General features: G+C 53.2%; 2 protein-coding genes across 2 annotated transcripts; one reads left to right on the top strand and one right to left on the bottom strand.

Annotated features, from left to right (window-relative positions):
• Positions 139-7,726, top strand: PITX3 (paired like homeodomain 3). The gene is made up of 3 exons (XM_021399042.1): positions 139-317; positions 3,872-4,077; positions 5,353-7,726. Exons 1-3 carry the CDS (start codon positions 161-163, stop codon positions 5,914-5,916), a joined length of 927 nt encoding a protein of 308 aa, XP_021254717.1. The 5' UTR covers positions 139-160; the 3' UTR covers positions 5,917-7,726.
• ELOVL3 (ELOVL fatty acid elongase 3) lies at positions 10,120-13,982 on the bottom strand. Its single transcript, XM_021399717.1, has 4 exons — positions 13,848-13,982; positions 11,764-11,895; positions 11,182-11,333; positions 10,120-10,558 (listed from the first exon to the last, which is right to left on the bottom strand). Exons 1-4 carry the CDS (start codon positions 13,898-13,900, stop codon positions 10,137-10,139), a joined length of 759 nt encoding a protein of 252 aa, XP_021255392.1. The 5' UTR covers positions 13,901-13,982; the 3' UTR covers positions 10,120-10,136.

Here is a 14,902-nt window from a genome sequence, read left to right on the forward strand (position 1 = left end):
AGCCTGGCATCTCCATTTTCCAGCCAGGAAACCCAGAGGGGGTCCAAGGATCACACAGGGATCCTCAGCTTTCCCTAGGTCTCTCCTCAGGGGTTGGCCAATCCCTTTTCACGTGGATGGGAAGATGTCATGAGCACAGGTCCATCTCCCTAACCACCCCATGCCTTCTTTTTCAGATTCCTCCTCTGCAGCCACCCATTCCTGCCCCATGGATTTCAACCTGCTGGCAGACGCAGAGGCTCGCAGCCCAGCCCTGTCCCTCTCGGATTCTGGCACCCCCCAGCACGAGCACAGCTGCAAGGGGCAGGACCATAGCGGTGAGTGCAAGGCCCCGTGGTCCTGGTGGGCAGCACCCAAGGTGCAGGGTGGAAAGAGAGCAGGAGGAGGCGTGGGACAAGCATCACTGTGCAGCATGAGCTGCCCAAGTGTCCAGGTGGAAACTTTCCATGCTTTGGGTTAACCCCAGGCTGAACTTAGGTGCAGCCAAAGGGACACAATGCAAAGTTCCCTGTGCAAGGGGAGCTGAGAGCTGGGGACAGCCTGCTGCTCCCCGTGTAAAGCCTCTGGGCTCACCCGCACACACAAGCTAATCAGCGTAATGATGCAGATTAAAATTCCCTGGAGCGAGCATCATGGAGGGTGCTGCACCAGAATAACTATGGTCAGAGAATCCAGCCACTGAATTCCCTACTGCATGCGTACCTTAGTTGGGCACATCCCCAAGCTTGGCGGCTCCTCGTCAGCTGCTGGGACACACAGTGTGCCTCCATCCAAGTCGCTTCCCAGTCGAACCCTGCTCCCCGCACAAAACTGCCAACTGGGGAGCAGACTTTTTTTCCATTAGGCATGAGCAGCTAATTCCAGCTATGACTGCAGGAGTTTCACTGAGTGGGCGATGTGCACGGGATGTATTCCACAGCCTATTTTAGGTCAACAATAAATGCCGGGTGCCTGACTACGTCACTCCTTGCTGTATTAAACAGGCTGGAAATAAAGCATCTGAGGGAGGCGGCTATGTGCTGGCATTACCTACGTGCGGGGGCTTCTGCCTCCTGCACTCTCACCAGGCAGCCCTACTTACCCTGGGCTCCACTTCCTTCATCTGCAGAGCAAGGGATGGTGGGGAATGAGGCGGAAACCTGGTCTGTTTTAGCTCTCCAAGGTTCTCCTCATCCTCTGATGGTGCTGAGTGTTTGCAGCAGCCCCTCCTGTTAGATCTTATCAGGCAGGAGAGCAAGGCAGGGATGTATTCCATAGCCAGCTCCTCGGTAGGGACCCAGGGCAGCCCACAGGGACCTTCCTTCCCATGAGGTCCCCACCGCAGCACCCACTTTTCCCTGCCTGGAGAAGCAGCAGAAACGAAGACAACAGTCCCCACAAGCAATGCTCAGGAAGAGCCAAAGGCAGCAGGTGCAGAACCAGAAAGGACACCAAGAGGGAGGCATAGTTGCAGAGGTTTTTCCAGACTCAGAGGCAGGTTTACTGCAGCTGCCTAGGCTTCACAGGATTTAGAGAAAGCCCAGCCCCAGAGGGCATGGAGGAGATGAATACAAGGTGCTTGCTTAACTCTTCCACCAAGACACAGCCCATTAGGCCATTAGCTGGTAGTTTTACTCTGTTGTCATTCCCTTTGGGTGTAATTTCTCCCTGTGGGAAGAAGGGCAGCTCTCAGCAGGAACTCTTGTTTTGGGCACAGCTATTTGGCAGCAGCCTCTTTGGAAACCCACAGATAAGGGTTCCTGTGGGAACATATCCCATGCATGCATCAAGCTTTTAATTAACCCAGACTTAGCAGATGAGCAAACAAACCAAATGTTGTCCCTTCATCTGTACTGAGCTATTCCCAATAACTAGCTCAAACATGGTGCCATCACTTCCTTTTTAATGTGCTTTGGAGATGAGCAATGCAGGAGTCTCCCTCTTCCAACACTGGCTTTGAGCACTGAGCTAGAGAAATCAGACTTATCCCTTTGGCAATAATTGCTATTCAAAATAAAATGAAAATAAAAAACCAAGAACTTCCAGCAGTCCTGCTGAATGTGGTATTCCCATATGAGGATGCTCATGGTAGTGAGGAGAGCACCACGAGACTACAGCCAGCCCCTACAGGTCCACTTTCCAGTCCTATGCCTTCTGTTTCAAGGGTGCACTTTGAAAGTCCTCATTGTGGTCCAGCCCAGCTGGGAACTCTGCTGCACGCTGGCACTGGGAAGAGGAGATCGTGCCTTCCCAGGCAGCTTGCATTACAACGTACCTGGAGTTCCTGTATATCCAACATAAGCATTAAACATGCCACAGCCCTGCAGGTGGAGAGCAGGGAGCATACAGGAACTCTGCATTGCTTCAGTCTTTGCAACGTGTGCCCAGTGTGTGCTCTCCCCCACAAGAGGTGGGCACCATTAGACACACTCACCCTGGGACCCCTGCAGCTCCCTCAGAGGAAGGCAGGCACAGGGAAGCAGGGCTTTCCCAGAAGCAACAGGAGAGGTTTCTGAGCTAACAGACTACATGATCAGCTGCTTTTCAGACTCTCTCTTAGGGTTTCTCTCTTCCATTTGGCTTTTACAGGACTTACTTTTGAAAGGCACACGCATTGGAGTGAAGATCCCTTTCTTCTCACCTGGGTGTATTCCAGGCTCCTGTTTCCTTGCCCTCCTACATTTTCAGAGGCTGCACAGGACAATTCCATGTTAGGATTTTTTTTTTCCTGAACTTTAAAGCTTTTAAACCAGCTCCCACTTAAAAAAGCACAACCAAACAAAAAGTCCTTTTCATCTGAAACCCAGTGGAGCGATGCCAGGCAGGATTTTTAAAAAGATTCTTCTCCCAAACACAATAGTTCTGCCATTGTTTGCAATAATCTCAATTTGGTTTTGCTGATATTTCCAACTGGAGAATAGCACCTCTCCTCCCTGCTGAAAACCAAGTTTTCAGTTGGAATTATCTCACCCTGCTCCTCGACCAGAATAAGGCGGAGGTGAACATCACTAGCGATTCATTTCCCCTGGAAGAATTCTCTTCTATGGCAACCTGTCTTGTCTCCCAGCAGAAACTTTTTTTCAAGACAGCAGCTGCAGTTTTCCTCCATTCACTGCCGACAGGCTCAGCTGCGACATCTGAAAATGGAGAACTTTCTTTGTGCAAGTTTGCTTGCAAGGTGCGGGCTGTGACACAGGGAGGCACTTGGCATGGCCGAGCTGCTCACCTCCATCCCAGCTCAGCACAGGCCGGCACACTGAGCTCTGCACCCGGTGACGGTAGAGCTGAGCTGTACTTTGAGCTTACACATATGCACAGACACCGATAGTTTCAGGGCACTCACCAGAAGGGCAAAACAAAGACTCAGTCGTTTGGATGGGGAGCTCCAAGTGGGAAGACTGGGATGAGAGGACAGGAGGTGCTGGAATAATTTAAGGGAAGATCTAAAGGAAGCCTTTTCCTACTTTTTAAATTTAAAAATAAGTGTTCCTAAGTAAAAAAAATACCGGGAGGGACAAGGGGAAAGGGAAAAAAAAGTCTGTTCCTTGGGTTTGGCTAATTTAAGAGCCTTAACTTGCCATCACTGGCAACCTGCCTTTCCCCAACCACTTCTCTGCAAAAACGCTATTTGATCTTTAGTTGCATCATGAATGACAATTTCCTTTCAATTTTTTCTACAGGGAGCCTTAGGCAGAAAGATTTCAGCACAGTAAGAAATAGCTGGCCTGGGAAAGTTCTGCCACCACCACCCATCGTCAGAGAGACAGAGGAAGCCCAAGGGCTGTGCCCATCCAGGCAGCAGTCATACGAGGGCAGGCTGTGAGGGGCTCCCCAAACACAACAAGCCCCCACGTTAACTCAGAGGATCTCCCCATCTTTGTTTCGCATACAGATACCGAGAAGTCCCAGCAAAACCAGACAGACGACTCCAACCCTGAGGACGGCTCGCTCAAGAAGAAGCAGCGGAGGCAGCGGACTCACTTCACCAGCCAGCAGCTCCAGGAGCTGGAAGCCACGTTCCAGAGGAACCGCTACCCGGATATGAGCACCAGGGAGGAGATCGCAGTCTGGACCAACCTGACAGAGGCACGAGTGAGGGTAGGACTGCGGCCCTATGCACACTCCTCTGGGGCAGGAAACCGGCTGTCACACAAGCCACCAAGTTGTCCCCAAATAAGGGGCACAGGAACATTTCCCCACCTTGAAAGAACCTCACCAAAAACTCCAGCTGAGGTCTGACATATTCACATTCACCCACTCGCTGCTCCTTCCTCCCCAAGCACAAGCTTGCAGCGGTACAGGGGTATCCAGAGCCCAGACTCTGCCTCACAGAGATTCCCCAGACAGCTGCCCCGGCCCACCAGACCCCTTCCTGGTGGTGCCATCATCCCCAGCCTCACCGGAGGGCACCCTCTGGGGCTCCCCAGCCACTCTGCTGTCACAGGCACAGCATGGCAGGGCTCCAGCTGGAATGAGAGCTTCTCTCTGCTGCTAGAATTATGAGTTAGCAGCACCATGAATAGCCTTCCAGCAGCTTCCATGCTTTGGAAGTTATATTGTTTGAGTCCCTCCAATACTAACAGATTTTCCTGTTAGAAGACAGACTTCTAGCATTCCCCTAGCTGATACTGAGGTGAAATCAAAGCGAGAGAGGCTGTTTCCTCAACTGAGCAGGCTCCAGCTGCACCCCTGAACATTTTGCTCCCATCCCCTGCTCCTCAGCTGTGCATACTTGGAAATACAGTCTCAGCTTTCCTCCCTTTCCCCCCCCATAAAAAAGGCATTTGTTCATTAAGCACAGTGGGTCAGGCAACACACAGAAGGCAGGCAGCAGAAGAAGCTGTCTGTTAGCCTGTATCGGGACACAGACGCAGACTTCTGCCCTTTGGAGCAAGCCAGAACCAAACCTGGGCCAGGCCCCTGCTTACTCCTTGATCTCCTCCACCAGTTAATGCCAAACAAACACAGTGCAGCTGCAGTGCCCGGGGTCCACGAGTCAAAGCTACAGCAGAGACCAGAAAGGCTTCCTGAGGCAGTTCCTGAATATACCACTTGTACAGGACCAGCACTACTGTCTGGCATCAGCATCCTCACAGTGGTGTAGGACCAGGTGCCTGCAGTAAGCCATGGGCACCACCTTTAAGTGGCCTCAAACACCTAGTGTTATTCTGTGCACTCTAAGTGCCATGCTTGGGTTTTGATCGAAGTGGTGACACCCCATGAGATGATCCTGCAGCCCAGACACCTCACTGCAGCACCTTCTAGATGCCCAGTCTCCCTGGGTACAGACCCAGCCCTTTATCCACTCTTGTGCTGGGTAAACAGGCCAAGGGACAGCCCAGAGCGACTCTCCGCATCTCTCCTCTCTTACAGGTCTGGTTCAAAAATCGCAGGGCTAAGTGGAGGAAACGGGAGAGGAACCAGCAGGCTGAGCTCTGCAAGAACAGCTTTGGAGCCCAGTTCAATGGACTGATGCAGCCCTATGACGACGTGTATTCTAGCTATTCCTACAACAACTGGGCCACCAAAGGGCTCGCCACCAGCCCGCTCTCTGCCAAGAGCTTCCCATTCTTCAACTCCATGAACGTCAGCCCCCTCTCCTCCCAGCCCATGTTCTCCCCACCCAGCTCCATCGCCTCGATGACCATGCCTTCGTCCATGGTCCCTTCTGCAGTGACTGGCGTCCCGGCCTCCAGCCTCAACAACCTGGGAAACATCAACAACCTGAACAGCCCAAGCCTCAACTCCGCCGTCTCATCCAGTGCCTGTCCTTATGCCTCCACAGCCAGCCCCTACATGTACAGGGACACGTGCAACTCCAGCCTGGCAAGCCTGAGGCTGAAGGCCAAGCAGCACGCCAACTTCACCTACCCAGCGGTGCAGACGGCAGCTTCCAACCTGAGCCCTTGCCAATATGCCGTGGACAGGCCTGTATGAAGTGCTGCTCTCTGCTGACTGGGGACTTGACCTTAGCCTGACACAAGGAGACCTTTAGCCCTACAACAGCGTACATCCTGCAGAGTGAGAGTGGAAGCGAGAGAGAGCAAAAGAGCATGAGAGAGCAAGAGCGTGCGGCAAGCAGGCAGATGGACCTCTATGAAGATTTGTCTAACTATCGTATGGTGAATTTTGACTGTCTTTCCCCTCCCAACCCCTCTCCCTTCCTGGCCACCAAACACTTACACTTACCCTCCCCGTTGGTAAGGAAACCAAAACAGTCTGCTGGAAGCCCCGTGGGGAAGCAGGAGCCCAGCAGGCAGCGTGCCCTGCCTGTGAGAAGCTGAGCTCAGCATATTTCAGCCTGGCCCTCCAGTCCCCCTCCCTAGCACAGCCGGGTGCCACCACAGAGGGATGCAGGGATGGGGTGACATGAGGCTTCTCTCCAGTGCTTGGCCAACCCCTTCCTTCTCTCCACACACACAAGGTTTGTGTGGAGAGATGGCAGAACATCTCGCCCACCTACTTATCAGGCAGCCAGTCGTGGTCTTGGTTGATTGGCTTCCCGTGAAAGTGCATCTATAGGCATGGCCTTTCAGACTTGAAGCCTTTAAGAACTGAGAGTTGTAAGGATATAAAATATGTGTGTGCATATATACCTATATATATACACATACATATATATAGACCTATATATTAAAATACACCTTTTTGTTTTGTACAGGAAGTAACCTGTGAAGTAGACCTTAAAAACAAAAACCCCATAAAGCAAGCGTGACCACCAAGGTGGTGTGCTGCCTGCCATGCTTCACTGCTCCACTCATTTCCAGTCAGACAGGAATAACTTTGCCAGTATACATCTAAAGCATCCCCTTCTGCAACAATCAGCTCCCCCTTGCACATCTCCATCCCTTCCTCAAATCCCATTTCAAAAAAAGGAAATAAAATAAAAGTTGGCACAGTCCCTCTAAGGCTCCTGCCTGCCTGGTTATTGAGAGCACGACTCTATGACTAAAGATTCAAAAAGCAAGCATCAGTATCAAGTCCAAGCCGCAGGTGTGTGCAGGCTGAGCACTCCGTGCTAAGGATTCCCCATCACGCTGCATGGGGACAGTGCCTCTGAGACCCTGCAGCACTCCTGGCTCCAAACAGCACCTCCAGGAGGGGCTGCAGCCACCTGCTCGGCTTGCCTGGCCCTGTGCTGTTCCTTTTGGGAAAGCTGCGAAACAGAGCTGCTCTCCTGGGAGGTGCATGCACAACAGGACATGTGGCTTCTGCCAATGCAGCGGGACACAGTGGGGCTCTCCGAGGACTGAAGAAAGCTATGTGTAGTGGGATGTCCCCACTCAGTGCAGCCTCCTTCTGCATGGGGCACATACTTCAGGGGCAAGCACAACCCTGATACGTCAGCAAGACAAACCATCCTGCGTGGGTGAGTGGGACAGGCAAAACTGGGGCAAATCAGGTTTCTGCAACATTGCCAGCATGCAGAGAGGAAGCAAACTCTGCTAGGAAGGGATCCTTGCTAGTAGACAAGGAGCGTAGTCCCTTTTGCACAGCACGTAAACCACTTCGTCTTTACCATAGCCTGCTCCACAGGGAGCAGCTGCTGCTGAAGGTATTGGTGAACAGATGCTGAAAGCAGTCACAGATGCCAGCCCAACAACGCTATAGCTAAACTATGCTTTGCTCTGAGCTAAACCAAAATAAGGAACCCTGCACTGAAACAGCTACTGCTAGAAGCACAATTCCACCTGCAAGCAAGCAAGCATCAACAAGCAAGGACTGAGCATCAACATCTAAAGCACATAGCACATCCAAGACAAGACTGAGCTCTTACCTTGCTGCTGGATGCCAGTGATACTGTTGATGCTTCCGTGCCTCCACACTGCAGCTTTCACCCTGCAGCCTCCCCACCATGCACACACATTGTGCTCTCACACTGACTCCCCTGCCTGCCCTGGCTCTCCTCCCAAAGAAGGAGCAGAAGCCCAACTCCTCTCATTTCCTCTCCTCAGCTGACCCTGCCCCCCAGCTGCACCTAGCCCCCACTGATAGTCACAGCCAGCTGCTGCCACAGCTCTCTCCAGTCCTACACCAAGGCACCATGCCCTTCCCACAGCTGCCCCTTCCCTGCACTTCCAGAACCCCCACCACCACGCACACACTGACCTGAGTGCGAGTGGGAACACAGCAAAGCCAGAAGCACCTCTGTGCAGTCAGAGGTGCAGCACTACACAGTGACCAGACCCAGCAGCAGCCACACACCAACTCTGAACTGAAAGCACTTTGTATGATGGCACCAAATAACAGATGCACCCTGGGGGAAAAAAAAAAAAAAAAAGAAAAACCATAAAATTTGCAGACATCAGAGATGGACAAAATCAAATAACAAAGTGATGAAATTGGCAGCAGTGAGCCCTCGGAGAGGTCCCCTGCCTTCCCGATGCCACCTGCTTTCCTGGTGCAGCCGAGCTCCAGTGCTCAGCCCCTCTGCACTTCCCTAGCTGTGTCTTTCGTGCTGCTGCCCAAGCAGGTGTGTTCTAGCAGGACCCTGCTTCTTCTACAGGCCTGTCACTGGACACTTCCCAGTCTGCAGATGCAGCACACACACGTTCTCCTTCATCATCCAGATCGTTAATGGAAGTGTTGAACAAAAACAGCCTTGGGATTGATGTCCCTGAAGTTCACTCAGCGTAACTCTTCCTTTGGCAGCAAACCACAGATAACTCTCTGGGTACAGTTATCCAGTGGTTTTGCCCCCACCCAACATCCCACCTACATCACGCTTTAAAGCTCTCTCGAGAGCCTAGAATGTGACACAGCATCAGAAGCCTTAAAAAATCCACTTAAATGGCAGCCAGGGTTCTCCTTCCCCACATCCTTACCTGCCACGGGAGCAAAGCAGATTACCTTGTCCAGGCTCTGCTTGCTGGCGTGGCTCGTGCCACCCATTTCCTCTCGGCTCTTTTTGCAGTGCGCGTGAAACACTCGGGGCTTCTCTGGGACTGCTGAGCCAGGTGCGAGGCGCGCTGGTGCCACGAGCCAGCAAGGGCAGAGTCCTTCCACGGTGAGGGCAGCTGTTGTGCACGGGGGCAGCGGGCCGCGAGGAGGGGACGGAGCCGAGGAGCCGTCCCCGTCCCCGTGCCGCTGCCATCCGGGCTGCACGCCGGGGTACGAGGCCACCTGCGGAAGCAGGTGAGGTGGTGTCACCTAGCGGCTGCTCCCACCAGCGCAGCGGGCGCGTCCCGCCCCGCGGCCTGCGCGGGCGGCGGTGGAAACACCCCACAGAGAGACGGAGCCCGGCGGGAGCCGTGCTGTGGCTAAGCACGCAGGATACAAGGGGAAAGTAGTGCTTCCCCCACCGCTCAGAACAAAGGCGTCAAATCAGCAAACCCGCACACAACAGCGTTTATTCTAGTCATTTTCAGGCATCACCGTTGCCATTTCCAGTGCACCCAGAGAGGAGTTCTCAGACCCTTCCGCCTCTCACCCGTGGGGCTGCCCCTTGGTAGGGCCGCAGCAACGCCTGGCTGCAGGTGGGCAGAGCCGGCCTTGCTCAGAGCCCAGGCAGCAGCCGTCCTGGTCACACTGCTCAGCGCTTTCATGGTAACAGCCGCTAACGTTTGAGAGATTCACTGCGTGATTCCAGGTGCAGCCTTACGGGAGGCGATGTTTGAACCTGTGTCAGCACGCCAAGCGTTCATAGCAGATTGGGTAAGGCATTAACCCGGGCTCAGCCCAGAGGTCTGTGCTGCTTTACAGTGGTAGGTTCTGTGCTCTGCAAACAGCTGGGGAGAGAAGACTCGCAGCCACTCACTGCCCTTGTATCAGCAGAGACGGGTCTTTATCACGAACAGAACTGAGAAAGACAGTAGATGAGCTAGAGCATGGTTCCTTCCCTCTCTACTTTAACAGAGTGAGCCCCAAACTAGGCAGCATCATATGGGCCAGGAGCTGGTCCAAAGGAAGCCCCAGCTCTGACTGCCTCCCACCTCCTTGGATTGCACATGACAACCCATGCCTCACTCTGGCAAGACCCCACTGGGAGGGAGACTGGCCAAAGGCCAACGCATAAGCTAACCTGAGGGCTTTCATCCACAGGGACCTTCATCACCCCCTATCCCATCAGGTGCCTGAGCTCCACCCAGAAATGAAAAGTCCCCCTTTCCCTCCCCTCCCTCCCTCCCTCCCAGCCTCCTCCTCCTTCCTCCCCGGTTTTATTCTCCCTTCGATTTCTGAGTGCTCGTCAGGTAAGACTTGGAGAAGAAGTTACAGAAGAGCACCAGATAACTGAGGTACATTAGGAATGAAAAGGAAACGCCTGACCAAGTGCAAAGGCAGTCCTCATCCTCCATCCAGAAGATGAGCAAGATGCACACTATCACACCTATGGCCATCTGCAGAATCTGTGAAAGAGTGATTGTCATGGCAATGCAGAGGGGTAACCGAAAGCCCGCTGCTCGCACGGTGTAGTAGGAATACATGACCGTATGGACAGTGAAGTTTAGGGTGATGAACCAGCTGCCACCGGACAGCATATCCTTGTAGCAGTACCAGGCATAGATGAGCGTGAGAATGTGGTGGTACCAGTGGAGGAATATGAGCTTCTGTTTCCGGAGAACGATGAACACGGTGTCACCTTGGTTGGAGGAGAGGTGCATCATCAGTCAGGCAAATCACTGTACTTGTGCAAGCCTTCAGGTGAGGCAGAATGAGAGCTGTAACGCTAAAGCCATTACCTGGCTTGGGCCCACCAACACTAGTTTCATGTCAAATTTGCCCAGGAAGGCACCTGTGGTTCACAGGGAATGAACTTCCTGCTGACACCTTCAACCTCTCTGTGTGTTGCTGCAAGCACTTCTGCTCCTAACAGACTCGACCCTTGCCAATTAAAGTGTTGCCATAAACACTCCAACAGGCTCCTGCTCTAGGAAGGAAAGCTCTTGCAGTTTCAATGAGAGAAAACCCCATGGGGCTGCACAAGTGCCCCAGCACTCCCCTGCCTGCTGCTGCCTTCCCACAGCAGAAAAGCCTGCTGGCTTGAGAGGGTCCAACCAGCCCAAGAACATCAGGATGTATCCCTGAAGAGAGACAACCTATCACCTGGGTTGAGAAACAGGAAGCAAGAAAAGTATAAGCAACATGCCAGGCAAGACAGTCCTGTTCTCTGAATAACATCCAGACAGAGACATGCGAAGAAAAGCCTGCTTGTAAAAGCAAGGAGTTCTGAACACATTGCGGAAGAAGAGGTTTCAGACTCACCTAGTTCCAAGACTTTGCTCAGTGTAAATAAATAGACCCAAAGCTTGCAGATGGGGTCAACATAAAAGGCTTGATTGCACACTGACTGTTTAAATCCCTTAGTAGTCAGGATGGAGACCATGTGCTTCCAGGTGCGATGGGTCCCAACGGCACTGCAAGAAAACCAGAGGAGTTCTGAAAGCTGTGTCCAGTCCACACTCAAAAAGCTTCTTTGCTATCAGCTTGCACATTCCATGACATCTCCAAACTGACCGCGAGCGGTCACTCCAAGCCAACCTGTGCTCAAAGCCAGAGGTGCTCCTCCACAGTTAGTGTCCAGCAAGGCAGTGGGCTTGCTTTGTGCTCCCCCACCAAGCTGAAGATGTGTGGAAATGAGGGCAATGTTGGAAATGTGAAGTCTGCCTACTTAATTACATAGTACAGACTGTAACTTTCTCATGGTCACTGTAGGAAACAAGTACCAAAAAACTCAACCATTTAAAACCAAGTATTTTAGACCAATCTTTATTTCTTGCATGGCAAAATAAAATAAACAAATCAGAGCTAGAACTTGTCAGGTAGTGCCAGGCTGAAAATTCTTACCTGAACAAGGCCAGCCCCAGGGACCAGAGGGCAAGTGGTGTGCGCAGCTTGTAACCTCTCTGCTCCTTCATGAAATACTGGAGTCCAAAGATCAGAATCATATAAGCTACAGCAAAAAGGAAGGACTTATGCCTGCAAGAAGAGAAGGAGCAGTCAGGGAAAGAGCCAGGCTGAGCTCCTCTTTGCAGCGGGGTTCTGTGGCCCCAGCAGAGCTCTCAACAAGAAATAAAAGAAAGGAATAAAATGTCGCCCATCCTCGTGTTAAAGTTGGGTTTGGTCACAAGAAGCATCTCCTGGCAGTGAGCGAGGAGAAAACCTGGGAGAACCAGGGGAGAACAGGAGCTTTTCCACCAGGCAGGTCTCTGCAGGACCTCACAGGACAAGGACACGTCAGCCTGCAAGCAGGATCCTGAGCAGGTTTGGTTTCTCTGTGCACCTGTGCATTGTGCAAAGGAATAAGGTGCAGTACAGAGGTGGAGCAGGGCTGTACCACTGTGGAATCCGCCATATAATGGGACGAAAAAGCAGCAGGAAGAGAACCGAGGAGAGCAGCAGACCTGGAGCTGAAACACAGCCCTAACAGCCCAACTCTCACACGCAGGGTAAGCGGCAGATTCTGATGGCCCAATACAAAACCAAGCCCTTGACTGCCCTGCAGGAGCAGGTTTGGCAGCCTTTCCAACTGCCTGCCAGGAAAACGCAAGAGGGCAAAGAAGATCTGCAACTCCTCCAGGAACCATTACATAATCAACCCTCTTTAAAATCTAGTCCTTAGCAAAGAGCTGGTACACATCTGCAAGAGTTAATCCTGCAATTGTTACACTGGGGCAAAGATGAAGAGGAAAGCACCACCTAGTTTGGCCTCAGGCATCACAGGAGCATAAGCCACTGCTTAACTAAGCTGCAGAGTGACCTGACTTCGGCCCGAGTGGGGTCTCAGCACCATGGGGCTTCAGTGAAGGGTCCCTGGGCTTCCACCCTGTCCTTCCAGCCCTTTCCTCCTAGGAGCAGGGCACGTTCTCTGGTGGTCTTCGTCCTAAGAAACTCCAGCCCATGGGCTCGGGAGCCTAGCCCCAGCCAGCAAACCCGCTGGCAAGCCATCCTCCCCGCAGCAGCACTAGAGATGAAACCGGCAAGTAGCTGAGGCTCCCAGCTCTCCTCACAGAAGGTCCGGGCTTGTCCTCTCCCAGCTGCCCCTGTTCACTGCACGCCAGCCTGTCTCCTCGGGCATCTAGCGAGCCGTCCCCACCCAGGCCCCTCCCACAAGCCACAGCTGCACCGGGCTCCTCATGGCTGGGAGATACCACTTGTAAAAGTGTAACGAGCGTAATGCGGACAGGCTCTGAGGAAAGTACAGCGAACCAGTCAAAGGATGGAAGAAAGAAGGCAACTTGCTGGGGTTTCCCCTACAATGAAAGGGAAACACTGAGGTGGTGCATTTATTAAAGGCGCTACGAGGGCAAGAAAACTGTGGGCAGCAATGAGAAAAGCAAGCGAGATCTGCCCCTCACTCTTCAAAAGGTAGAGACAGTTTCGGGACAAGATGCAACTGAACTGAGCCTATTTCTTTATTGCTCAGCTGGCTTCTGTGTGAATGCATGTGCATGGGTGGGCAAAGCAAGTCTTCCAAACACAAGAAGAAATAGCTTAAACAAGAGCTCCAGGCAAGGAAAGGATGCTGCTCTCCAACGTCTTCTTTGAAGCCAGGAGAGCAATTGCACATCAAATAACGTTTATGACACCAAGTCCCTGGGGGATATTCTTGAGGAACAAGCTTAACTAATCAGGCTGACGGCACAGGCACCAAGTTACTCAACAGCAGCAGTTTGGTGCAGGTTTAGGGATTCAGTCTCAGTGAGAACACAGGAGCTTGCGCTAGCAGACGTTTTTCATTCTCACACCTCAGCGCGATCAGATAGGGACAGCTTCCAACGCAGGCCAGCCCCTTCCCCAGTAGTTTCGGGCCATACTTTCCACTTTCTTCTTCCAGCCCTCCCACCAGTCCCAGCTGCTCTGCCCCATCCCCGCACGGCCGCCGAGGTCCGTCCCAGCCGCTTCCCCATGGCGTCGCGCCCAGCGCTCACCAATTCTCCCGCATCCAACCGATCGCTTCCTGCTCGTTGAAGCTGTGCTCCATGTCCGCTAGCACCGACAGGTTAAAGCCCAGCGCGGCGCCGCAAGGTCCCGCAGCCGCCAGCGCCCGGCCCAACCCGGGCACCGCCCCGGCACCGCCCCGGCACCGCCCCGGGACCGCCCCGGGACCGCCCCGGCACCGCCCCGGCACCGCCCCGGCACCGCCCCCGCCCGGCAGTGGTCGCCTGGGGCTGCTCGGCGGCGCGGGGTGGGGTGGGCCTGCTGGCAGCCTGCGGTCTGGGGTCTGCATTTAGGTTTCGGGGTTAGTAACCATAGTGCGCTGAACACAGCACGCCTCGCTGTGCCTCCAGGCGCTGCTCCTTTGGGCTCCTGTGCTTCCCCCAAAACTTCCACCTGGACACGCGTCACTGGGGCGGCCACCGGGCACTCAGCTCTGTGCCATGCGCACACCCCACTGGAGGCACTTGCAGTCGAACGCCACACAGACACGCAGCTCCGGGGAACCTGAGCCCTCTTCTCTCTGCCAGACACTCAAAATCTTCACAGTTTCTTAGACCCCCACCTGAAAACTAGAACATAATTTAAAACCTCTAAGTTGCCAAGATGGAGCATTTGCTCAGCAGGTTTAAAATCAGGTTACATCTGTTGCTCTGGAGGGCTTGCTAGATTTCAATCTGTTGCATCCACAGAACTTGCAATCCATTATTTGTCTGTCCAAGAATATGCCCAAAACCAGTCCTTCTGGTCAGCTGTTTCCTGCTTTCAAGAGCTGTTGTTTCTAAATCACTGCAGTTAGCTGCCATGCATAATGCTGCTGTGCTGCAGAGTTCAGGGCACTGGATGAAGCTGCTCCCTGCCGAGCTGTTGTCATCAGCTTCTGCTCACGACCTCATGCCCAGAGGCATGTAACAGGAAAGAGCAGCGCTCGATCAGTGCTTGGACTATCAGTATCTTGGACAACCATATGCTCTAAAATATGTGCACTATCCTCCTCTCTGTTGTTACCCCCACCTCCTCTTCTTCCTCCTCCTCCCTGCCCATGTAT

The sequence above is a fragment of the Numida meleagris genome, chromosome 5 (genome assembly GCF_002078875.1).
Source record: "Numida meleagris isolate 19003 breed g44 Domestic line chromosome 5, NumMel1.0, whole genome shotgun sequence".
Taxonomy (NCBI): Eukaryota; Metazoa; Chordata; class Aves; order Galliformes; family Numididae; genus Numida; species Numida meleagris.

Excerpts from the sequence above, each read along its gene's own strand:
- PITX3 (XM_021399042.1), top strand. The coding sequence starts at position 161 with ATGCCTTCTTTTTCAGATTCCTCCTCTGCAGCCACCCATTCCTGCCCC. Across the intron at positions 318-3,871 it reads CAAGGGGCAGGACCATAGCG|ATACCGAGAAGTCCCAGCAA; the intron begins GTGAGTGCAAGG and ends TTTCGCATACAG. Across the intron at positions 4,078-5,352 it reads TGACAGAGGCACGAGTGAGG|GTCTGGTTCAAAAATCGCAG; the intron begins GTAGGACTGCGG and ends CCTCTCTTACAG.
- ELOVL3 (XM_021399717.1), bottom strand. The coding sequence starts at position 13,900 with ATGGAGCACAGCTTCAACGAGCAGGAAGCGATCGGTTGGATGCGGGAG. Across the intron at positions 11,896-13,847 it reads GGTTGGATGCGGGAGAATTG|GCATAAGTCCTTCCTTTTTG; the intron begins GTGAGCGCTGGG and ends CTCTTCTTGCAG. Across the intron at positions 10,559-11,181 it reads GAGCAAAGTCTTGGAACTAG|GTGACACCGTGTTCATCGTT; the intron begins GTGAGTCTGAAA and ends CCTCCAACCAAG.